A 27,410-nucleotide genomic window follows, 5' to 3' on the forward strand; every position below is an offset into this window, starting at 1 on the left:
ATAGCAGAGTCAGGAACAAGCCAGAGATCAGGAACCAGGAAGGACGTCAGCAGCCAAGTAATACACAGGAGCTCTCACAAACAGGTCTGAGACAATGCAAGGGCAAAGCATACTGAACAGAGGCCCTTTAAATAATAAGTGATGACATCACAATTCTGAGACTGCATCCTGTCTCACACGGATGATGTACACCAGTCTGGCCATAAAAAGAAGTGCAGGAAATCAGCCAATCAGATTGAACTTGAATCTGATTGGCTGATTCAATCAGCCAATCAGATTTTTCTACCTTAATTCCGATTGGCTGATAGAATCCTATCAGCCAATCGGAATTCGACGGACGCCATCTTGGATGACATCATTTAAAGGTACCTCATTCGTCGTTCAGTCGTCGGCCGGGATGGATGCTCCGCGTCGGAGGAGCGACGAATGAAGATTGAAGATGCCGTTTGATGGAAGATGCTGCCGGATGGAAGAAGACTTTGCTGCCGCTTGGATAAAGACATCGCCCGGATCGGATGAGGAGTTCGGCCCGGTGTGGTGAAGACAAGGTAGGGAGATCTTCAGGGGGGTAGTGTTAGGTTTATTTAAGGGGGGTTGGGGTTAGATTAGGGGTATGTGGGTGGTGGGTTGTAATGTTGGGGGTGGTATTGTGGGGGGGTTTTCAGGCAAAAGAGCAGTTTTCTTTGGGGCATGCCCCCACAAAAGGCCCTTTTAAGGGCTAGTAAGGTAAAAGAGCTTTGAACTTTTTTTAATTTAGAATAGGGTAGGAAATTTTTTTTATTTTGGGGGGCTTTATTATTTTATTAGGGGGCTTAGAATAGGTGTAATTAGCTTAAAAATCTTGTAATCTTTTTTTTATTTTTTGTTTGTTTGTTTTTGTAATTTAGTATAGTTTATTTAATTGTATTTTTAGATAGATATTTGTAGTTTATTTAATTTATTGATAGTGTAGGTGTATTTGTAACTTAGGTTAGGATTTATTTTACAGGTAATTGGGTAATTATTTTAACTAGGTAGCTATTAAATAGTTAATAACTATTTAATAGCTATTATACCTAGTTAAAATAATTAACAATTTACCTGTAAAATAAATATAAACCCTAACATAGCTACAATGTAATTATTAATTATATTGTAGCTATCTTAGGGTTTATTTTATAGGTAAGTATTTAGATTTAAATAGGAATATTTTAATTAATAATATTAATATTAGATTTATTTTAATAAGAGTTTAGTTAGGGATGTTAGAGTTAGATAGGGTTATTATACTTAATATATATATAATATAATAACGATATTAACTATATTAACCCTAATATAATTAGGGTTAATATAGTTAATATAGCTGGCGGCGGTGTAGGGGGATTAGATTAGGGATTAATGTATTTAATATAGCTGGCAGCGGTGTAGGGGGATTAGATTAGGGGTTAATACATTTATTATAGCTGGCGGCGGTGTAGGGGGATTTAGATTAGATGCAAAAGAGCTGATTATTTTGTGACAAAGCCCCGCCAAAAGTAAAAGAGCAGTTTTCTTTGGGGCATGCCCCGCAAAAAGCCCTTTTAAGGGCTGGCAAAAGAGCTATTTACTTTGGGGTAATGCCACGCAAAAAGCCCTTTTCAGTGCTATTTGTAGGGTTAGACTTAGGTTTAGTGGTAGGGATAGTTTAGTATTTTAGGGGTTAAATAATTTAATATAGATGGCGGCGGGGTAGGGGGATTAGATTAGGGGTTAATAATTTTAAAATAGATGGCGGCAGGGTAGGGGCTCACTTTAGGGGGTTATAGATTTAATATAGCTGGCGGGGGGTCTGGGAGCGGCGGTTTAGGGGTTAATAACTTTATTAGGTTGCGGCGGGGTTTGGGAGCGGCGGTTTAGGGGTTAATAACTTTATTAGGTTGCGGCGGGGTTTGGGAGCGGCGGTTTAGGGGTTAATACATATTTTATTGTTAGGCTAGTGAGGGGGGATAGCGGATAGAGGGTTAGACGTGTCGGGCTATGTTAGGGAGGCATGTTAGACGTGTCGGGCTATGTTAGGGAGGCGTGTTAGACAGTGCGGGTGATTTCATACTTTAGTCAGGTTTTGTAGGCGCCGGCAGTTTCTAACGTGGCGCAAGTCACTTGCAACGCCAGAAATTTGTACTTGCGCAGATTTCTGGACATCGCTGGTTTATCCGACTTACGGCACGTTAGCAACTGACGGCGCCGTATATTGGATAGCTCGAGTTGCGAGCTGAAACTGCGGGCGACGCGGTTTCCCTCGCTTGCGCCGCAAACTACGCCGTATATCGGATCGCGCCCCTGGTTCCCATTAATTCTACAGATGCTGCCAAAGTCAGATCACAGGGACAATTAACCAGACTAGGGACAGCTGCTGTGCTATCTGTAACTGGCATGTATATGAGTTAAGCATAGCATATAATATATGTATGATATATATATATATATATATATATATGTGTGTGTTTCTCGGGAGTATCAGCCAGTGCCTCACCAGCCTCTGACCTCACCGCACGTCACTGGAGCTAGTACACTGCACTGACACTTTTATATACTGTTGCTCCTTTCTCTGATAACCCCTTCCTCCCTGTTTTTTTTCTTCCTTTGACGTTCATTTACTATCCACAGGTCCTCTCAGCCTCAGACAGGGATTAAAGGCACATTGTAAATATGTCTTTTTAAACAGGCTCATCCACAGCTGGGCTAGAAAGGGAGGTCTGTCTGTTCAAGGTTTGTTTATTTTTACAGGTCGTCAAATGTGCTGAAATGCTTTCAAGCAAACACCCCCTCCTGTGTCAAACTGCAAAGTTTTTGTTGCAGTCAGACTCAGGATGGAGGAGAGGATGAAACACTGGCAGCTGACCTCTGCTGTATAATATATTACTAGTACAGCACTATGCTTCCTTCATCCCTCCCCCATGGTGACCCTGCAGACCCACTGAACTTTTACTGAATCAAGTAAGTCTGTGCTGCACGGTGAGTATATGGCTCTCCGGGGAATTTATTTTGTGCACTCTGTCTCCCTTCTTTAAAATACACAAAACACATATTTATTTGTCATCACAGGCCATATATTATGTTTGTTGGGGAAGAACAGGGAAATACAGCAAGCAAGGCAGTCATTTAGTGAGTTAAAAAAAATAAAATCTTGAAAAAACATGTTGATGTTTATAATAATGGCCACTGTAATGTTCATCATACATACTGTACATACACATTCTCACACACACATATACATACACTCACTACACAAACATACATACACACACACACACACTACACAAACATACATATTCATACACAAACACATATACACACTACACAAACATACTGTAAATATTCATACACACATATACTCTACAGATACACACTACACACACACACTAAACAAACATACATATTCATACACACATACACTCTACATATACACAATACAGACTACACACACACACTACACAAACATAAATATTCATACACACATACACTCTACATATACACACTACACACACACACTACACAAACATAAATATTCATACACACATACACTCTCTCTACATATACACACTACACACACACACTACACAAACATACATATTCATACACACACGTATACACACACACACTACACAATATATATATATGTGTGTATGAGAAGCTGTGCAAACATATGTGCATTTTTGTAAAGAAAGAGCCATCATAGCAGTGCTTGCTACTTTAGTGATTGTCCATTCTTTTGCCAACTTTTTGTGTTAATGTAGAGACCCCTACAAATATATATACACAGTAACATATTTCTATGATATTTTATACTTTTTTCCAAGAATTTAGATATGTTTGTGCAGCTTGATATTGTTATGTAGACTACTACACTGATATTTTTAGATCACTCTAGAATATACAGTATGTTTGTACAAAAGCATCCATATTGAAGTCCTCCTTGTACTAGTAAGTCTGCAGTGCACTGAAAATGTCTGCAAGATTTGATAGTGAATTGAATAATGAAATTAAGACATTAAAGGTGAAGTAGAAAACAATTTGCAATTTTGGAAGCCTTTAAGTGGTTATGTGGATCTGAGGTATTATCAGCTGTTTCAAGTTGTCAGAATCCTTTGTCTACACTATTTTGGTGAAAAATATTTGACAGCTTCAATTATTACAAATAAATAACCCATCTCTTAAGCAAACTGCTTGCTGGGAACTTTCCAGACACAACGTATTTTACACAAGGAAAAAGCTTATTTTTTTTTTTTAAATGGCAGCAGACAACTTGCATGAATGTTCCAAATTGGAAGCTCAAATCTGCTGTCCTTTTACTTTCTATTTATTTGTCATTAATTACCATTCAGTACAGGCAAATTGTGGATATTTCTGGGTAATAAATAACAAATAAATAGAGGGTAAAAGGATTGTGTTCACTCAGCTGATAATACCTCATATCCACATAACTACTTAAAGGCTTCCAAAAATGCAAATTCCTTTCTACTTCCCCTTTAATGCCTTAAATCATTCAATTCACTGTCAAATCCGGAAGATATTTTCAGTGCACTGCAAACTTAACTACAAGGACTTCCAAATATGCTTGCTATTGTACATAAGCTAAAAATGAATTGTTTTAATTTATGTTGTGGAAATCATTCTGAAGATTAATTATATCTTAAATTGTACTCTTAGGACCATACTCTGTACAGATCTTTTCTTAACATTCAAGCATTCTAAGAATCCATTATTCTTTATTTAGCTTTTATATGAAACTATTCACACAGCTATCTACATATCTACAGAGTTGAAGAAGAAAATGTATGCAAATATTTTATATTAAAAACTGGAAACTGGAATGGATTCCACAACAAATAATCAACAACAGGATAATATTTTTTTTTTTTTTTTTTTTTTACTGATGTTGACGTATGGATGCAAATAGAAATCTGTCCTCTACTTAGTAGATCATTTAAAGTTAGTACCAATGGGCAAAATATATAGAAAAATAACCATATTCTAACTATAGTTTTAATTTAGTTTGACTGAATCCACATTGATTATTCTGGATCAATAAGAGCTCTAGTTCCCATTAACCCTACAGACGCTGCCAAAGTCAGATCACAGGGACAATTAACAAGACTAGGGACAGCTGCTGTGCTATCTGTAACTGGCATGTATATGAGTTAAGCATAGCATATAATATATGTATGATATATATATTTATATATGTGTGTGTTTATCGGGAGTATCAGCCAGTGCCTCACCAGCCTCTGACCTCACCGTATGTCACTGTTTTATAATTGCACTCCGCTGGAGACAATTTCTTGGAGAAGAAACCACACAGATGAAAGGAACCGTCAGGCATAGTACATTGAGACAAGAGGGCACCTACACCAGTCTCAGACGCAACGACCTCAAGAATGAAAGGCAGGACAGTGTTAGGATGAGCCAGAACTGGAGCGGCAGCAAAGGCAGTCTTAAGACTATCAAAGACCTTAATGGCAGTAGGTGACCAATGGAGTAAATCATTCTCTTTACGGGTCATGTCTGTGATAGGTTTGACCAAGGAAGAAAAGTTTTTAACTTTCTTTAGTAATTGGCAAACCCCAAAAAACGTTGAATAGACCGAAGACCAACTGGGCGAGGCCACTGCAGAACTGCAGATAACTTGTCAGGATCCATGGAGAACCCTGCAACGGAGATAACATAACCTAGGAAGGTTACTTGAGTATGATGGAACTCACATTTCTCGAGTTTACAAAACAAGCCGTTCTCACGTAGTCTCTTAAGAACCTGTGTAACATCAGAACGATGAGCCACAAGTGTGGGTGAGTGAATGAGGATGTCATCTAAGTACACCACAATACACTGTTGCAGCATATCTCGTAGGACATCATTAATAAATTCCTGGAAAACAGCAGGAGCATTACATAGGCCAAAGGGCATTACAAGATACTCATAATGCCTGCTCCTGGTGTTAAATGCTGTTTTCCATTTGTGGCCCTCCTTGATCCTAATGAGATTGTACGCTCCTCTCTAATTAAGTTTTGTAAAGACCATAGCTCCCTTGAGGTGGTCAAAGAGTTCCGTAATGAGCGGAATAGGGTAAGCATTCTTAATGGTAAGATGATTAAGACCCCTATAATCGATGCATGGTCTTAACTCGCCACCCTTTTTCTTCACAAAGAAGAAGCCAGCCCCTGCAGGAGAGCAGGATTTGCAGATGATCCCCCATGACAGAGCATCGGCAACATACTCCTCCATAGCACAATTCTCTGCAACAGACAGAGGGTAAACCCGGCCCCGAGGAGGAATGGCTCTGGGTTGCAGGTCTATGGCACAATCGTAAGACCGGTGAGGAGGCAACGTACCGGCACGCACCTTGTCAAAAACGTCTCTAAACGCTCGGTACTCCTCTGGCAATTGAGATACCGAAGAAGTGCACAAGACTTTAACTGGTTTCCGAAGACAAGTGGAAATACATTGCGGAGACCACAACAAAATTTCGGACCTGCGCCAGTTGAGACTGGGATTGTGCTTTTGGAGCCAGGGATAACCCATAACAACCGGAAAATGCAGAGAGTTTATCACCTGGAACTGAAGGGTTTCAAAATGGAGAGCCCCAACAGCCATGGATAATGGAGCAGTTTCGTGAGTAACGAGTGCGGGCTGAAGGGGCCTGCCATCAATGGCCTCAATAGCAAGAAGAACGGACCGAGGCAAAACAGGAATGGATTGCTTTGATACAAAAGCACTGTCAATGAAATGGCCCACAGCACAGGAGTCAACAAGAGCCTGGGTGACTATGGAGGAGTCCACCCAGGAAAGGACAACCATGACCAAAGGTTTCTCCTTTAGTGGTTGCGGGGACAAGGATAAACCACCCAAGGTCTGCCCCCGACAGGACCTTAGGTGTAAGCGTTTCCCAGCCGTGTAGGAAAAGACTTCAAAAGGTGGCCCTGTAACCCACAATAGAGGCAGAACCCCTTCCTCCTCCTAAAGGCCCTCTCTGCCATGGAGAGATGTGTGAATCCCAACTGCATCGGCTCAGCAGTACCTGGTGACTCGGGACTAGGAGGCATGGGAGGAGAGGGAGGCATGGGTGGGAACAAACACGTAGGAGACAATGGAACAGGAGGCTTCCACAAGCGCTCCTTGAAAGAGGGCCTCTCACTTAGTCTGATGTCAATTAGAATAAAAAAAGACACCAATGCCTCAAGATCTTCTGGTAAATCTCTGGCAGCAACTTTGTCTTTAATCGCATCAGAGAGACCATGAAAGAAGGCGGCAACAAGGGTGTCATTGTTCCAACCTACCTCTGCGGCAAGCGTACGGAACTCAATGGCATACTGAGCAACAGATCTTGTACCTTGATGAATGGACATGAGTCGTTTAGCAGCAGAGGAGCTTTCCGGAACATCAAATACCCTTCCAAAGGAGGCCACAAATTCAGGGTAATTTGAAATCACAGGTTTATTAGTCTCCCACAAGGGATTAGCCCAGGCAAGAGCTGTGTCAAAGAGTAACGAGATGAGAAATCCCACCTTAGCTCTGTCAGAGGGAAACGCCTGAGGTAACATCTCAAAGCAAATGCCCACCTGGTTCAAAAACCCTCTGCACTGATTAGGATCACCTCCATAATGCTGAGGTAGCGGTGCAGAACTGGACATGCTCCTGGTAGGACTAGGTGCAGCAGTGGAAACCGGAGCAGCCATAACTTGCGGGACACTTTGGTCCAAATGTGCAGTGCGAGTCAGCAGGGTTTGCAGGGCTAGTGCAAATTGATCCAAGCGGTGATCCTGTTCATCCATCCTGGAAATTATGGCAGGTAAAGGTGGATTATTAGCACCATCAGGATTCATGGCCCTTGCGTAATGTCAGGGTGCAGGAATCAGACTGAGACGAGAAGTGCAAAAATAATCACACCTTTATTAATAGCAAAAAATAGTAAAATGTCCACAAGTCAAATAACAAGCCAGGAATCAAAACCAGAGCTGGTAGACGAGCCGAGTCAGGAGCCAAAGCGAGTAGTTAGACGAGCCGGAATCAGGAACAAGGAGAACAGCAGAGTCAGGAACAAACCAGAGATCAGGAACCAGGAAGGATGTCAGACAGCCAAGTAATACACAGGAGCTCTCACAAACAGGTCTGAGACAACGCAAGGGCAAAGCATACTGAACAGAGGCCCTTTAAATAATAAGTGATGACATCACAATTCTGAGACTGCACCCTGTCTCACACGGATGATGTACACCAGTCTGGCCATAAAAGGAAGTGCAGGAAATGAGCAGCATCACACAGTATGCACCAGACAGCAAGAGAGGTGAGTAAAATGGCTGCCATCAGCACATAGCAAACAAAACAGGGAAAAAACCCTGACATTAGGGCTGGGTCTATGATAGTCTCAGGGAATAAGATATTCTAGTTATTTGCAATATACATTAAGTTTGTTTCACCCTTCTGTGAAACTAGTAACTCATACCATGGTGAATCCGATAAAATTCCGTTCTTTGCTAAGAGCATCCAGTTGTCAATTGTACCCTAAGACCAACTGCACCCAAACTCAAAGACAAATTTATATAAATAATGTCGGATTTGGAGATAGGCGAAGAAATCTTTATTGTCTATTTTAAATTCTCATTTTAGGGAATCACAAAATGTAATAGATTGTAGTTGGTGGTCTAATAATTGGCTCATATATGTTAATCCTAATTTTTCCCAGTTATGAAATACTACTGCCCGTGTTCCCTCCTGAAACTCTGGGTTGCCTAAAATTGTTTGAAATTTAGGTATGTTGGAATTATAATTCAATAAGGTTCTTATTTTTCTCCAGGCCCAAATAACGGTATACATAGTTTTGATCTGTTTCACCTGCTTGGGGATTAGCCTGGATGTACAATGGATGAGAGCCACTGGAGAAAATGGATAGATCAAATTAATTTCTAAACTGTTGTTTGTGAAATAGTCCATGTTCAGGATCCAGTCTATAACGATACGACTCAAGAACACTTAGTTATACATTTTCAGGTTTGGGAGGGCTAAGCCTCCAAATTTTCTAGGTTGGAACAATTTCTCAATAGAGATTCTAGGCCTCTTATTCTGCCATATAAAAAAATTGTAATGCCGTGTTTAGGCCTTTAATATCTCTACTTTTAAGCCCAGAGGCAGAACTTTTTTCATTTTCTGCGATGAGAATTTTTTAGTGAATTTTTTTTTGCAGTGTCTCTAAGGAGCCGGTGTTGCAGTGTTTGTTGCCCTTACTCAGTGTGCATGAGGACAGGTTCATGTACAGCCTCGCTGATGTCTGCTGTACGATCCCACAGTGTCAGTCTGCCTGGGAACCTGCTCTACTGTACTGCTGGGGTCTATATGCTTATTTTGGAGGGGCTGCTGCTCCATGCTTATACTGCTGATGTATACTATATGCTTCCTAAAGGATGGCACTTAGAAATTAGTATATACAGTATATATATATATATACACACACACACACACATACTGTATATTATTTATTTATTTATTACAACCTCAGAGTTAATTCCAGTAAAGAGATCTTAAAAATAAAAAAACACTGGAAGAACAAATAATATAATATTCACCCATTTAAAAAAAAAAAACTGTTATACATGACAAAGGCTGAAGCTTTTCCCAAATGAGTTAAAGGGATATTCACAGTATTCTGAAAAAGGCTTGGTAAGGGTCCACAACCCCATTTTTCCAATACTGTGCATATCCAATTAACTTATTTGGTAAAGTTTCAGCTTCTGTGATCTCTACACACACTAAAATATATATATACACACACAACATATATACACACACACACACAACATATATACACACACACAACATATACACACACACAAAACATATACACAACATATACACACACAACATAAACACATACACACAACATATTTACACACACAACATATATACACACACACCATATACATACACACCATATACACAAACCATATACACACCATATACCCACACACACCATACACACCATACACACACACACACCATATATATACACACACACAACATATTTACACACAACATATATACACACACACACACACAACATACACACACACACACAACATATACACACACACAACATATACACACACACCATATACACACCCACCATATACCCACACACACACTATATACCCACACACACAACATATACACACACAAAACATATATACTGTACACACACACACACACAACATATACACACACACCATATACACACACACAACATATACACCAGGGATAGGCAAGGTGTCCGTACACGGACACTAGTGTCCGTGACTGGCCCTTGCAAGGTCCAACACATAGTTTGCAGTGGGGAGGGAGGGGTAGGACAGATTAATGCTGGTCCTGACTCTTCTCCACATTTCGCAAGATTGAGCCCGGGCCCGTGCCCATGTGATGCTACACAGTAGCGAAAAAATGAGTGAAAGAGAGGGAAGAAGCAAGCTGCCTGCAGTGCAGCCTGTGTCAACCACCCATGAGTCATGACCCGCTCTCATTCCTTGATCTGTGCGGCAGCGTTGGTGCTGGGGTCTGTGTGTAGAAGACCGCTGTCTACTGTGAAAAACCTTACCTAACCTACGGCTAGATTATGAGTTTTGCGTTATGAGTGAAAAAGCTTCATAACGATGCTTTTTGACTACCACTGGTAATACGAGTCTTGCAGGTATATCTGTACCGCACACCTTTTTGGCCGTAACGCAATGTAACTACCATAGTGCCGGTATTACAAGTTTGCCTGTCCGGCCAAAAAGTGAGCGGTACAGCCCATAACTACAAGATCCGTACCATAAACTGAAAGTCAGTAGTTATGGCTTTTATGTTACAAAGCCGTAACATAAAACACATAACTAAAGTGTTAAAAAGTACACTAACACCCATAAACTACCTATTAACCCCCAAACCGAGGCCCTCCCGCATCGCAAACACTAAAATAAAATTATTAACCCCTAATCTGCCTCTCCCGACATCGCTGCAACTATAATAAACATATTAACCCCTAAACCGCCATACTCCCACATCGCAAACACTAGATAAATATTAACCCCTAACCTGCTGTCCCTAACATTGCCGCAACCTACATTACTGTTATTAACCCCTAATCTGCTGCCCCCAAAATTGCTGCCACTATACTGAAGTTATTAACCCCTAAACCTAACCCTAAGTCTAACCCTAACACTCACTAACTTTAACATAATTAAAATAAATCTAAATAAAAATTACAATTAATACCTAAATAATTCATATTTAAAACTAAATACTTACCTATAAAATAAAACCTAAGCTAGCTACAATATAGCTAATAGTTACATTGTATCTATCTTTGGTTTTATTTTTATTTCACAGGTAAGTTTGTATTCATTTTAACTAGGTAGACTAGTTAGTAAATAGTTATTAACTATTTACTAACTACCTAGTTAAAATAAATACAAACTTACCTGTAAAATAAAACCTAACCTGTCTTACACTAACACCTAACATTACACTACAATTAAATTAATTACATTAATTAAATACAATTAACTAAATTATAAAAAATATAAACACTAAATTACACACTAATCTAATAGCCCTATTAAAATAAAAAAGTCCCCCCAAAATAATAAAACCCCTAGCCTACACTATTATTATTATTATTATTATTATTATCGGTTATTTGTAGAGCGCCAACAGATTCCGCATCATTGCCCCAAAGAAATCAGCACTTTTACCTGTAAAAAAAATACAAACAACCCCCAACAGTAAAACCCACCACCCACACAACCAAACCCCCCAAATAAAATCCTATCTAAAAAAAACCTAAGCTCCTCATTGCCCTGAAAAGGGAATTTGGATGGGCATTGCCTCAAAAGGGCATTTAGATCATTTTCAGCCCAGACCCTAAGCTAAAAATAAAACCCACCCAATAAACTCTTAAAAAACACTAACCCCCGAAGATCCACTTACAGTTTTTGAAAACCGGACATCCATCCTTAACGAAGCCGGGAGAAGTCTTCATCCAAGCGGCAAGAAGTGGTCCTCCAGGCGGGCAGAAGTCTTCATAAAGACGGCATCTTCTATCTTCATCCTTCCGATGCGGAGCGGCTCCATCTTCAAGACATCCGGAGTGGAGCATCCTCCTCTTTCGACGGCTACTGAAGAATGAAGATGGCGTCCCTTGAATTCCAATTGGCTGTTAGAATTCTAACAGCCAACCGGAATTAAAGTTGAAAAAAATCCTATTGGCTGATTGCATCAGCCAATAGGATTTTTTCAACTTTAATTCCAATTGGCTGATAGAATTCTATCAGCCAATCGGAATTCAAGGGACGCCATCCTGGATGACGTCCCTTAAAGGAACCTTCATTCTTCAGTATCCATCGAAAGAAGAGGATGCTCCGCACTGGATGTCTTGAAGATGGAGCCGCTCCGCGTTGGTTGAAGACTTCTGCCCGACTGGAGGACCACTTCTTGCCGCTTGGATGAAGACTTCTCCCGGCTTCGTTGAGGACTTCTGCCCGCTTGGATGAAGACTTCTCCCGGCTTGATGAGGATGGATGTCCGGTCTTCAAAAACTGTAAGTGGATCTTCGGGGGTTAGTGTTAGGTTTTTTTTAAGGGTTTATTGGGTGGGTTTTATTTTTAGATTAGGGACTTTGGTCAATGGAAAAGAGCTAAATGCCCTTTTAAGGGCAATGCCCTTCCAAATGCCCTTTTCAGGGCAATGGGGAGCTTAGGTTTTTTTAGATAGGATTTTATTTGGGGGTTTGGTTGTGTGGGTGGTGGGTTTTACTGTTGGGCAGTTTAGTTTAGGCTAGGGTTTTTTTTTTATTTGGGGGGGGGTATTTTGATAGGGCTATTAGATTAGGTCTAATTAGTTTAAATATTTGATCATTTCTTTTTTATTTTGTGTAATTTGGTGTTTATTTTTTTTTGTAATTTAGTTAATTGTATTTAATTAATCTAATTTATTTAATTTTAGTGTAATGTTAGGTGTTAGTGTAACTTAGGTTAGGTTTTATTTTACAGGTACATTTGTATTTATTTTACCTAGATAGTAAATAGTTAATAACTATTTACTAACTAGTCTACCTAGTTAAAATAAATACAAACTTACCTGTGAAATAAAAATAAAACCTAAGCTAGATACAATGTAACTATTAGTTATATTGTAGCTAGCTTAGGGTTTATTTTACAGGTAAGTATTTAGTTTTAAATAGGAATTATTTAGGTATTAATTGTAATTTTTATTTAGATTTATTTTAATTATGTTAAAGTTAGTTTTGTTAAGGTTACGTTAGGGTGAGGGTTAGACTTAGGGTTAGGTTTAGGGGTTAATAACTTTAGTATAGTGGCGGCGACGTTGGGGGCAGCAGATTAGGGGTTAATAAGTGTAATGTAGGTGGCGGCGACATTGGGGGCGGCATATTAGGGGTTAATAACTGTAATGTAAGTGGCGGCGATATTGGGGCAGGCATATTAGGGGTTAATAACTGTAATGTAGGTGGCAGCAATGTCGGGGGCGGCAGATTAGGGGTTTTTAGACTCAGGGTTTATGTTAGGGTGTTAGGTGTAAACATAACTTTTCTTTCCCCATAGGAATCAATGGGGATGCGTTACGGAGCTTTGCGCTCCTTTATTGCAGGTGTTAGGCTTCTTTTAGCCGGCTCTCCCCATTGATGTCTATGGGGAAATCGCGCATGAGCATGTAAAACCAGCTCAAAGCAGCGCTGGTATTTGGGTGCGGTATGGAGCTCAATGGAGCTCAGCGCTGCCATATTGGCTGCTAACGCCGGGTTTTTGCAAACCTGTAATAGCAGCGCTATAGGGAGGTGAGCGGTGGAAATAAATTGCAAGTTAGCACCGAGACGCTCATAACGCAAAACTCGTAATCTAGCCACAAGTAAGTAACCAACCATGATGATCATTCGTTTAACATCAAGGTGGATGGGTTTGGTCAGGAGTTGCAGAGCCCCCCAGCAGCCTCTTTAAACTGGCTGCTCTGTCTCCAATCATTCTCAGACAGTATCCTGTGTCCCAGCAGCAGGAGCCTCCAGGATTCTATTTAAACAGGGGTCCCAGACTCCCCCCAATTCTGTGTCCCAGCAGCAGGAGCCTCCAGGATTCTATTTAAACAGGGGTCCCAGACTCCCGCCATCCTGTGTCCCAGCAGCTGGAGCCTCCAGGATTCTATTTAAACAGGGGTTTCAGACTCCCCCCAATCCTGTGTCCCAGCAGCTGGAGCCTCCAGGATTCTATTTAAACAGGGGTCTCAGACTCCCCCAATCCTGTGTCACAGCAGCAGGAGCCCCCTGGAGGCTCCTGCTGCTGGGACACATGATACTGTCAGAGAAGGATTGGAGTCAGAACAGCCAATTTAAAGAGCCTGCTGTTCTGTTTGCACTGTGACCTCCATTTAATTTGTTAGCAGCCAGGGTATCTGCATGCTGAGACCACCCAGGGGAGAGTGAAGGGATTAAGCATGCTCTCTGCAGGGAATAGATCTAGAAGAGCTGGTAACAATGTTGTCCTGCTTGCACTCAGGTGGAATTCAGTCCTGCTTCACCACAGATACATATTTTATTTCTGCATGCTGATGGGAGTACATGAAAAGTGCTGCCTATGCTGTATGGAGCATTGCTATGCTGCAGGGGGGGAAGCATCGCTATGCTGCAGTGGGGGGAAGCATTGCTATGCTGCAGTGGGGGGAAGCATTGCTATGCTGCAGGGGGGGGAAGCATTGCTATGCTGCAGTGGGGGGAAGCATTGCTATGCTGCAGTGGGGGGAAGCATTGCTATGCTGCAGTGGGGGGAAGCATTGCTATGCTGCAGGGGGGGGAAGCATTGCTATGCTGCAGGGGGGGGAAGCATTGCTATGCTGCAAATATACTCCCCTGACTAGTTAATTGGTGTCTGTAATGCCGCTCTCCTGACTTATAGAATCATAGAAAGTGTCAGCAGATAGGAACCATTCTGCCCATCTAGACTGCCCAATTTTCTGAATACTTTCATTAGTTGCTGGCCTTATCTTATATCTAGCATAGCCTTATGCCTATCCTATGCATATTTAAACTCCTTCACTGTCTCTACCACATCTGCTGGATGACCATTTAACCATGCATCCACTACCCTCTCGGTGGAGTGTTTTTTATGTTTTTAATTTGAAATGTACCTTGGTGTCCTTCACTAAGCTCTGTACTTTGGAAAATGTCCACCACAGCCCTGATATGTGCCTATCACTGATATACACACACAACATATATACACACACAACATATATACACGCACAACATATATACACACACAACATATATACACGCACAACATATATACACACACAACATATATACACGCACAACATATATACACACACAACATATATACACACACAACATATATACACACACAACATATATACACACACAACATATATATATATATACACACACAACATATATACACGCACAACATATATACACACACAACATATATACACACACAACATATATACACACACAACATATATATATATATACACACACAACATATATACACACACAACATATATATATATATATATATACACACACAACATATATACACGCACAACATATATACACACACAACATATATACACACACAACATATATACACGCACAACATATATACACACACAACATATATACACACACAACATATATATACACACACAACATATATACACACACAACATATATACACACACAACATATATATACAAACACAACATATATACACACACAACATATATACACACACAACATATATATACACACACAACATATATACACACACAACATATATACACACACAACATATATATACACACACAACATATATACACACACAACATATATACACACACAACATATATACACACACAACATATATACACGCACAACATATATATACACACACAACATATATATATATATATACACATACAACATATATACACGCACAACATATATACACACACAACATATATACACACACAACATATATATATATATACACACACAACATATATACACACACAACATATATACACACACAACATATATACACACACAACATATATACACACACAACATATATACACGCACAACATATATATACACGCACAACATATATACACACACAACATATATACACACACAACATATATACACAACATATATACACACACAACATATATACACACACAACATATATACACACACAACATATATACACACACAACATATATACACAACATACACACACAACATATATACACACACAACATATATACACACACAACATACACACACAACATATATACACACACAACATATATACACACACAACATATATACACACACAACATATATACACAACATACACACACAACATATATACACACACAACATATATACACACACAACATACACACACAACATATATACACACACAACATATATACACACACAACATATATACATACACAACATATATACACACACAACATATATACACACACAACATATATACACACACAACATATATACACACAACATATATACACACACAACATATATACACACACAACATATATACATACACAACATATATACACACACAACATATATACATACACAACATATATACACACACAACATATATACACACACAACATATACACACACAACATATATACACACACAACATATATACACACACAACATATATACACACACAACATATATACATACACAACATATATACACACACAACATATATACACAACATATATACACACACAACATATATACACACACAACATATATACATACACAACATATATACACACACAACATATATACACACACAACATATATACACACACAACATATATACACACAACATATATACACACAACATATATACACACACAACATATATACACACACAACATATATACACACACAACATATATACACACACAACATATATACACGCACAACATATATACACACACACAACATATATACACACACAACATATATACACACACAACATATATACACACACAACATATATACACAACATACACACACAACATATATACACACACAACATATATACACACACAACATACACACACAACATATATACACACACAACATATATACACACACAACATATATACATACACAACATATATACACACACACAACATATATACACACACAACATATATACACACACAACATATATACACACACAACATATATACACACACAACATATATACACACACAACATATATACATACACAACATATATACACACACAACATATATACATACACAACATATATACACACACAACATATATACACACACAACATATACACACACAACATATATACACACACAACATATATACACACACAACATATATACATACACAACATATATACACACACAACATATATACACAACATATATACACACACAACATATATACACACACAACATATATACATACACAACATATATACACACACAACATATATACACACACAACATATATACACACACAACATATATACACACAACATATATACACACAACATATATACACACACAACATATATACACACACAACATATATACACACACAACATATATACACGCACAACATATATACACGCACAACATATATACACACACAACATATATACACACACAACATATATACACACACAACATATATACACACACAACATATATACACACACAACATATATACACAACATACACACACAACATATATACACACACAACATATATACACACACAACATATATACACACACAACATATATACACACACAACATATATACACAACATACACACACAACATATATACACACACAACATATATACATACACAACATATATACACACACAACATATATACACACACAACATATATACACACACAACATATATACACACACAACATATATACACACACAACATATATATACACACAACATATATACACACACATATATATATATACACACAACATATATACACACACAACATATATATACACACAACATATATACACACACAACATATATACACACACAACATATATATATATATACACACACAACATATATACACACACATATATATATATACACACAACATATATACACACACATATATATATATATACACACACAACATATATACACACACATATATATATATATACACACACAACATATATACACACACATATATATATATATATACACACAACATATATACACACACAACATATATATACACACAACATATATACACACACAACATATATACACACACATATATATATATATACACACAACATATATACACACACAACATATATATACACACAACATATATACACACACAACATATATACACACACAACATATATATACACACAACATATATACACACACAACATATATATACACACAACATATATACACACACAACATATATACACACACAACATATATATACACACAACATATATACACACACAACATATATACACAACACACACACACACTTATTAAAGAACAAACAAAAAAATCTGTGTGCTAAGTGTTTTGGTTGGCTCCTACACTCCTAGAATACATTTGTTAAGCCCTGACTTACCTTTTCTGCAATGTGCTGTTACCCTGTACCCTGTACCGCACTGGAGATCAGGAAAATGGGAGGAAAGTAGCAAATATTTACATTGAGATAGAACGGAACAGTGACACCTGCAGGTAGAAATTAAAAGTGCAGGCAAAATAATAATTCTAACTGCCACTGCCGTTCTTTCTGCTGAGACCCTTCAGTTTCTGCGATAAGAACGCAGATCGCACAGTGTTCTGCCTTGGGGCTTTTAAGTAGGACAGGGACATTCTGTATCATATATAAGAGAATGGAATTTTAAACAACTTTCTAGTTTACTTTTTTTTAATCATTTTTCTTTGTTCTTTTAGCATCTTTTGTTGAAAAGCAGGGATGCAAGCTCAGGTGTGTGCACTTGTCTGGATCACTATGTAGCAGCAGTTTTGCAAGAATGGTCTCCATTTGCAAGAGCACTAGATAGCAGCACTTTGTCCTGCCATGTGATGCTACAGACACATACCTAGGGATCTCTTCAACAAAAAATACTATGGGAACTAAGCTAATTTGATAATAGAAGTAAATTGGAAAGTTTTTGGGGGGGTTAAATTGTATGCTCTGTCTGAATCAATTTGAGATTTTTGGGTTTGATATCCTTTTAATAATGTTATAGCTGAACATCAAAAATGATTATAATATTACATGTGTGGTTGAATTAGAATTTCATAACAAATGATTCTAATGAACCAAAAGAGTATCTAGCAGTGCAGAGCTAATGTAACATGATATAGCAAAAAGCAGAAATATTTACCTCTTTACTTTATTAACAGAATGCACCAATTGTCATTAATATGAAGCTGATCCCCACTGGTTCCAATAACTACTTTTTTAAAGTTGGCAGGAAACCTACAAAAAGTAGCATATCTACAAACCCAAGCAAATGGGCTGGGCAGCCACTGCTGTATAAAAAGCTCTCTAAGGCATTAGAGCATCAGAAACCTCATGAAGACAGACAGCAACTTGATCATATTAGGCAAAGTAAGTGTATTGTACAATCCTTTATTTTATTTTCAAAAGTATTTAAGAATTTTCATTATATGTATATAAAGAAATAGATACAGCATATATATATATATATATATATATTTGTGTGTGTGTCTGTATATAAATATGTATATGTGTGTGTGTGTGTATATATATATATATATATATACACACAGTATATATGTATATATATATATATACAGTATATATATATATATATATATATATATATATATATATATATATTTATATTATGTGTGTGTGTGTGTGTGTATAAATATTATTTATAAGTGATATATATATATATATATATATATATATATATATATATATATAAATATATATATTTGTGTGTGTGTGTATGTATATATATATATATATATATATATATATTTATTTATTTATATATGTGTGCGTTTGTAGGTGATTTTGCATACATGACTTATTGTAAGCATATATATTTTATTATATGACATATTACATTTTAATGGATTGTGTATGGAATTCTTTAAATCATGGTGTTGCACAGTTTTTAACCCCTTGATGACCAGCGGCATACCCTCTACGTCGCTGGTCTTTCTATGGGGGATGTTTTTTAATAGCGCGGTCTTGCCGCGCAATTTTAACAAGCTTGTAGGAGGGAGGAAGGCAAGACCTGCGCTATAACAGCAAGACAAACCCTTAAAGGGACATTAAACCCATTTTTTTTCTTTCTTGATTCAAATAGAAAATACCATTTTAAACAACTTTCTAATTTATCTAATCTTCTATTATCTAATTTGCTTCATTCTCTTGATATTGATATATTCACACATATTTGCCTCATGTGATTGGCTCACCCCTGTGCATTGCTATTTCTTTAAAAAAGGATATCTAAAGAATGAAGCAAATTAAATAATATAATTAAATTGGAATGTTGTTTAAAATTGTATTCTCTATCTGAATCATGAAATATTTTTTTTTGTTTTTTTGGGTCTTTAGACCCCTGCTTCATAACTTCTTCATAACTTCTGTTTCCGGCGAGCCTTCAGGGGGGCCTCAAGCTCTATACAGAGCTTGATAAATATTCCCCAATGAACTCAATCAAGCAGATTGTGAAATGTATTATTATATTCACAGCTGCTACAGGAACGCTCATTGAAATAGGCTGCCCCTCCCATTTGGAAGTTGATTTCTGTTGTGGCTTCTTATTTATAGGTAGTTTTAGCAGTGTAAATATTTTCAGTGCAGATGGCTTTTTAAACAAGCAAAATACTATGCCACTTTTTCCATACAGAATTTGATTAGTGTTCTTTCAGGAGTATTATGTCTGTGTTTCAAGGTTATATTCTATTTGTGATTTGGCTTACAATTTCATTGTAAACATGCAGTTATTGTAAAAACAATGCAGTACAGATAGCTTTAGGATATTGCTTTTAATGTTGCAAAATCAGATGGCAGCATCTTCCCACTGAATTTTATAATTATATATCCAAAATAAATATTGGCTCTTTTGTTTATAAGGGCATAATGCAAATGCATTTATTTTGGGTGTCATATATACTACTTATATGCAATGAAAAGCAACAAGGGCTACTTAGCTGGAACCAGTATCTTCAATAGGACCTCACAGTAAAGTGTAATCCTTATTTTGGCTCTCAGAGTATTTATATTCACATGGCTTGTGGGAGAAAACAGACTAAATTGCCCAAAACAAGTGAAGAGAACATCAATGTGTTCTGGGATAAAAATTTGGATGAAATATGTGACTCAAAGTAGTAGAAAAGTTGGCTGTTAATATGACCAGAAAATTCAGTAGAATAGCATAATAAAAAGTGCATAATATAAAAGATAATGCAATAGCACTTATTCTGAAGTGGTAGCAGTGACGTGCGATGAGGTCAGAGGCCGGTGAGGCACTGGCTATGATACACTGGAGAAAAACATATATGACCCCAATAGAGGTAGTTTAAATTAAAGTAAAGTATTGTTTCTCAACCATGGTCCTCAAGTACCCCCAACAGGGCAGGTTTTCATTATAGCTGAAACAGTTAAGAGATTAAATAATTAGCTGATGAGTGAGAGCCCATGTTAGTAACTATGGTGTTACTGATCAGCTGATTACTTCCCCTGTGCACCAGTTTAGCTATACTGAAAACCAGGGCTGTTTGGGGTGCTTGAGTACGTGGTTGAGAAACACTATTCTGTGGCACAGTGTTAGTTAATTAGCAATTATATTGATACACAATCTCTTCTCTACTCATTACTGTGTTGTAAAAATAAAAATAAATTACCATACTAAGAGGGGCCATAAATCCACTCCTATTTTTCTATTAGGAGTGTGAGACATTGGAAAAGACATTGCATGCAGCCCTGCTCAATGGAGCACACACAAACTGCCCTTGCATAACTTTCAGCCTAACAAGGGATTGCCATATAGAGTTTAAAAGGTGCATACCCCAATACCAGCAGATACAAGCATGTTGTAAAGTAATAAATATATCTCAAATACAGCTCCAATACCAGCAGATAAATAATAAAACCATGTAGTAAAGTAATGCATATATCTCAAATACAGCTCCAATACCAGCAGATAAAACCATGTAGTAAAGTAATGCATATATCTCAAATACAGCTCCAAAAACACCAGATAAAACCATGTAGTAAAAAAATGCATATATCTCAAATACAACTCCAATACCAGCAGATAAAACCATGTAGTAAATTAATGCCTATATCTCAAATACAGCTCCAAAACCAGCAGATAAAACCATGTAGTAAAATAATGCATATATCTCAAATACAGCTCCAATACCAGCAGATAAAAGCATGTAGTAAATTAATGCATATCTCAAATACAGCTCCAAAATCAGCAGATAAAACCATGTAGTAAAACAATGCATATATTTCAAATACAACTCCAATACCAGCAGATAAAACCATGTAGTAAAGTAATATATATCTCAAATACAGTTCCAAAACCAGCAGATAAAACCATGTTGTAAAGTAATAAATATATCTCAAATACAGCTCCAATACCAGCAGATAAAACCATGTAGTAAAGTAATGCATGTATGTCAACTACAGCTCCAAAACCAGCAGATAAAACCATGTAGTAAAGTAATGCATATATCTCAAATACAGTTCCAAAACCAGCAGATAAACGCATGTAGTAAATTAATGCATATCTCAAAAACAGCTCCAATACCAGCAGATAAAAGCATTTAGTAAAGTAATGCATATATCTCAAATACAACTCCAAAACCAGCAGATTAAACCATATAGTAAAGTAATTCATATATCTCAAATACAACTCTAATACCAGCAGATAAAACCATGTAGTAAATTAATGCATAAATCGCAAATACAGCTCCAAAGCCAGCAGATAAAAGCTTTTAGTAAAGTAACTGATATATCTCAAATACAGCTCCAAAACCAGCAGATAAAACCATGTAGTAAATTACTGCATATGTCAAATACAGCTCCAAAACCAGCAGATAAAACATTGTAGTAAATTAATACATATCTCAAATACAGCTCCAAAACCAGCAGATAAAAGCGTTTAGTAAAGTAATGCATATATCTCAAATACAGTTCCAAAACCAGCAGATAAACCATGTAGTAAAGTAATGCATACATCTCAAATACAGCTCCAAAACCAGCAGATAAAACCATGTAGTAAAGTAATGCATATATCTCGAATACAGCTCCAAAACCACCAGATAAAACCATGTAGTAAAAAAATGCATATATCTCAAATACAACTCCAATACCAGCAGATAAAAACATGTAGTAAATTAATGCCTATATCTCAAATACAGCTCCAAAACCAGCAGATAAAACCATGTAGTAAAATAATGCATATATCTCAAATACAGCTCCAATACCAGCAGATAAAAGCATGTAGTAAAGTAATGCATATATCTCAAATACAGCTCCAAAACCACCAGATAAAACCATGTAGTAAAAAAATGCATATATCTCAAATACAACTCCAATACCAGCAGATAAAAACATGTACTAAATTAATGCCTATATCTCAAATACAGCTCAAAAACCAGCAGATAAAACCATGTAGTAAAATAATGCATATATCTCAAATACAGCTCCAATACCAGCAGATAAAAGCTTGTAGTAAATTAATGCATATCTCAAATACAGCTCCGAAACCAGCAGATAAAAGCATGTAGTAAATTAATGCATATCTCAAATACAGCTCCAAAACCAGCAGATAAAACCATGTAGTAAAATAATGCATATATCTCAAATACAACTCCAATACCAGCAGATAAAACCATGTAGTAAAGTAATGCATATATCTCAAATACAGTTCCAAAACCAGCAGATAAAACCATGTAGTAAAGTAATAAATATATCTCAAATACAGCTCCAATACCAGCAGATAAAACCATGTAGTAAAGTAATGCATGTATGTCAACTACAGCTCCAAAACCAGCAGGTAAAAGCATGTATTAAAGTAATTCATATATCTCAAATACAACTCTAATACCAGCAGATAAAACCATGTAGTAAATTAATGCATAAATCTCAAATACAGCTCCAAAGCCAGCAGATAAAAGCTAGCCAATAGAATGCGATCTCAATCTGATTGGCTCGGATTGAACTTGAATCTGATTGGCTGATTCCATCAGCCAATCAGAATTTTCCTACCTTAATTCCGATTGGCTGATAGAATCCTATCAGCCAATCGGAATTCGAGGGACGCCATCTTGGATGACGTCCCTTAAAGGAACCTTCATTCATCGTCTAGTCGTCGGAAGAAGAGGATGGATCCGCGCTGGAGGTCTTGAAGATCAGCCGGTCGTCATCGGATGGAAGAACATAGAAGATGCGGCTTGGATGAAGATGTTTGCCGGTCCGGATGTCCTCTTCTGCCCGCTTGGATCAAGACTTCAGCCGGAGGATGGATGTATTTAGCCCCCCGCTTGGGCTTGGATCAAGACATCGGAGCCTGGACGGATCGCTGATACCCGGTGTGGTGAAGATAAGGTAGGAAGATCTTCATGGGCTTAGTGTTAGGTTTATTTAAGGGGGGTTTGGGTTAGATTAGGGGTATGTGGGTGGTGGGTTGTAATGTTGGGGGGGGGTATTGTATGTTTTTTTTCCAGGCAAAAGAGCTGAATTCTTTGGGGCATGCCCCGCAAATGGCCCTTTTAAGGGCTGGTAAGGTAAAAGAGCTTTTCTATTTTAATTTTAGAATAGGGTAGGGCATTTTTTTTATTTTGGGGGGCTTTGTTATTTTATTAGGGGGCTTAGAGTAGGTGTAATTAGTTTAAAATTGTTGTAATATTTTTCTAATGTTTGAAAATATTTTTTTATTTTTTGTAACTTAGTTCTTTTTTATTTTTTGTACTTTAGTTAGTTTATTTAATTGTATTTAATTGTAGGTATTGTATTTAATTAATTTATTGCTAGTGTAGTGTTAGGTTTAATTGTAACTTAGGTTAGGATTTATTTTACAGGTAATTTTGTAATTATTTTAACTAGGTAGCTATTAAATAGTTATTAACTATTTAATAGCTATTGTACCTAGTTAATATAATTGCAAAGTTGCCTGTAAAATAAATATTAATCCTAAAATAGCTACAATATAATTATAATTTATATTGTAGCTATATTAGGGTTTATTTTACAAGTAAGTATTTAGCTTTAAATAGGAATAATTTATTTAATAAGAGTTAATTTATTTAGTTAGATTTAAATTATATTTAACTTAGGGGGGTGTTAGTGTTAGGGTTAGACTTAGCTTTAGGGGTTAATACATTTATTATAGTAGCGGCGAGGTCCGGTTGGCAGATTAGGGGTTAATAAGTGTAGGTAGGTGTCGGCGACGTTGAGGGGGGCAGATTAGGGGTTAATAAATATAATATAGGGGTCGGCGGTGTTAGGGGCAGCAGATTAGGGGTACATAAGTATGACGTAGCTGGCGGCGGTGTGCGGTCGGCAGATTAGGGGTTAAAAAAATGTAATCGAGTGGCGGCAATGTGGGGGGACCTCGGTTTAGGGGTACATAGGTAGTTTATGGGTGTTAGTGTACTTTATAGCACAGTAGTTAAGAGCTTTATGAACCGGCGTTAGCCCAAAAAGCTCTTAACTCCTGTATTTTTTTCTGCGGCTGGAGTTTTGTCGTTAGATTTCTAACGCTCACTTCAGCCACGACTCTAAATACCGGCGTTAGAAAGATCCCATTGAAAAGATAGGATACGCAATTGACGTAAGGGGATCTGCGGTATGGAAAAGTCGCGGCTGGAAAGTGAGCGTTAGACCCTTTCCTGACTGACTCCAAATACCAGCGGGCGGTAAAAACCAGCGTTAGGAGCCTCTAACGCTGGTTTTGACGGCTAACGCCAAACTCTAAATCTAGCCGGTAGTAAATTAATACATATCTCAAATACAGCTCCAAAACCAGCAGATAAAACCATGTAGTAAAATAATGCATATATCTCAAATACAACTCCAATACCAGCAGATAAAACCATGTAGTAAAGTAATGCATATATCTCAAATACAGTTCCAAAACCAGCAAATAAAACCATGTAGTAAAGTAATAAATATATCTCAAATACAGCTCCAATACCAGCAGATAAAACCATGTAGTAAAGTAATGCATGTATGTCAACTACAGCTCCAAAACCAGCAGATAAAACCATGTAGTAAAGTAATGCATATATCTCAAATACAGCTCCATAACCAGCAGATAAACGCATGTAGTAAATTAATGCATATCTCAAAAACAGCTCCAATACCAGCAGATAAAAGCATTTAGTAAAGTAATGCATATATCTCAAATACAACTCCAAAACCAGCAGATAAAACCATATAGTAAAGTAATTCATATATCTCAAATACAACTCTAATACCAGCAGATAAAACCATGTAGTAAATTAATGCATATATCTCAAATATAGCTCCAAAGCCAGCAGATAAAAGCTTTTAGTAAAGTAATTGATATATCTCAAATACAACTCTAATACCAGCAGATAAAACCATGTAGTAAATGAATGCATATATCTCGAATACAGCTCCAAAACCAGCAGATAAAAACATTTAGTAAATTACTGCATATGTCAAATACAGCTCCAAAACCAGCAGATAAAGCCATGTAGTAAATGAATACATATCTCAAATACAGCTCCAATACCAGCAGATAAAAGCATTTAGTAAAGAAATGCATATATCTCAAATACAGTTCCAAAACCAGCAGATAAACCATGTAGTAAAGTAATGCATACATCTCAAATACAACTCTAATACCAGCAGATAAAACCATGTAGTAAATTAATGCATATATCTCAAATATAGCTCCAAAGCCAGCAGATAAAAGCTTTTAGTAAAGTAATTGATATATCTCAAATACAGCTCCAATACCAGCAGATAAAAGCATTTAGTAAAGAAATGCATATATCTCAAATACAGTTCCAAAACCAGCAGATAAAACCATGTAGTAAAGTAATTCATATAACTCAAATACAGCTCCAAAACGAGCAGATAAAACCATGTAGTAAAAAAATGCATACATCTCAAATACAACTCCAATACCAGCAGATAAAACCATGTAGTAAAGTAATGCATATATCTCAAATACAACTCCAAAACCAGCAGATAAAAACATGTAGTAAAGCAATGCATATATCTTAAATACAGTTCAAAAA

The 27,410-nt window shown here is 37.1% G+C and overlaps 1 protein-coding gene across 3 annotated transcripts in view; it reads left to right on the top strand.

The window, feature by feature from the left end:
- Positions 1 to 27,410, top strand: part of SLC14A1 (solute carrier family 14 member 1 (Kidd blood group)) — a 102,256-nt gene that overhangs the window by 17,993 nt on the left and 56,853 nt on the right. The window contains exon 2 of one of the 3 annotated variants that reach the window (XM_053701062.1): positions 19,609 to 19,752. In XM_053701062.1, coding sequence (XP_053557037.1) covers positions 19,717 to 19,752 — 36 coding nt within the window. In that variant the 5' untranslated portion in view covers positions 19,609 to 19,716. Of the gene's footprint in view, positions 1 to 19,608; positions 19,753 to 27,410 lie in introns of those variants that run through there. The other 2 variants (XM_053701058.1, XM_053701061.1) reach the window with 2 other exon arrangements.

This window comes from Bombina bombina, chromosome 2 (assembly GCF_027579735.1).
Source record: "Bombina bombina isolate aBomBom1 chromosome 2, aBomBom1.pri, whole genome shotgun sequence".
Classification (NCBI taxonomy): domain Eukaryota; kingdom Metazoa; phylum Chordata; class Amphibia; order Anura; family Bombinatoridae; genus Bombina; species Bombina bombina.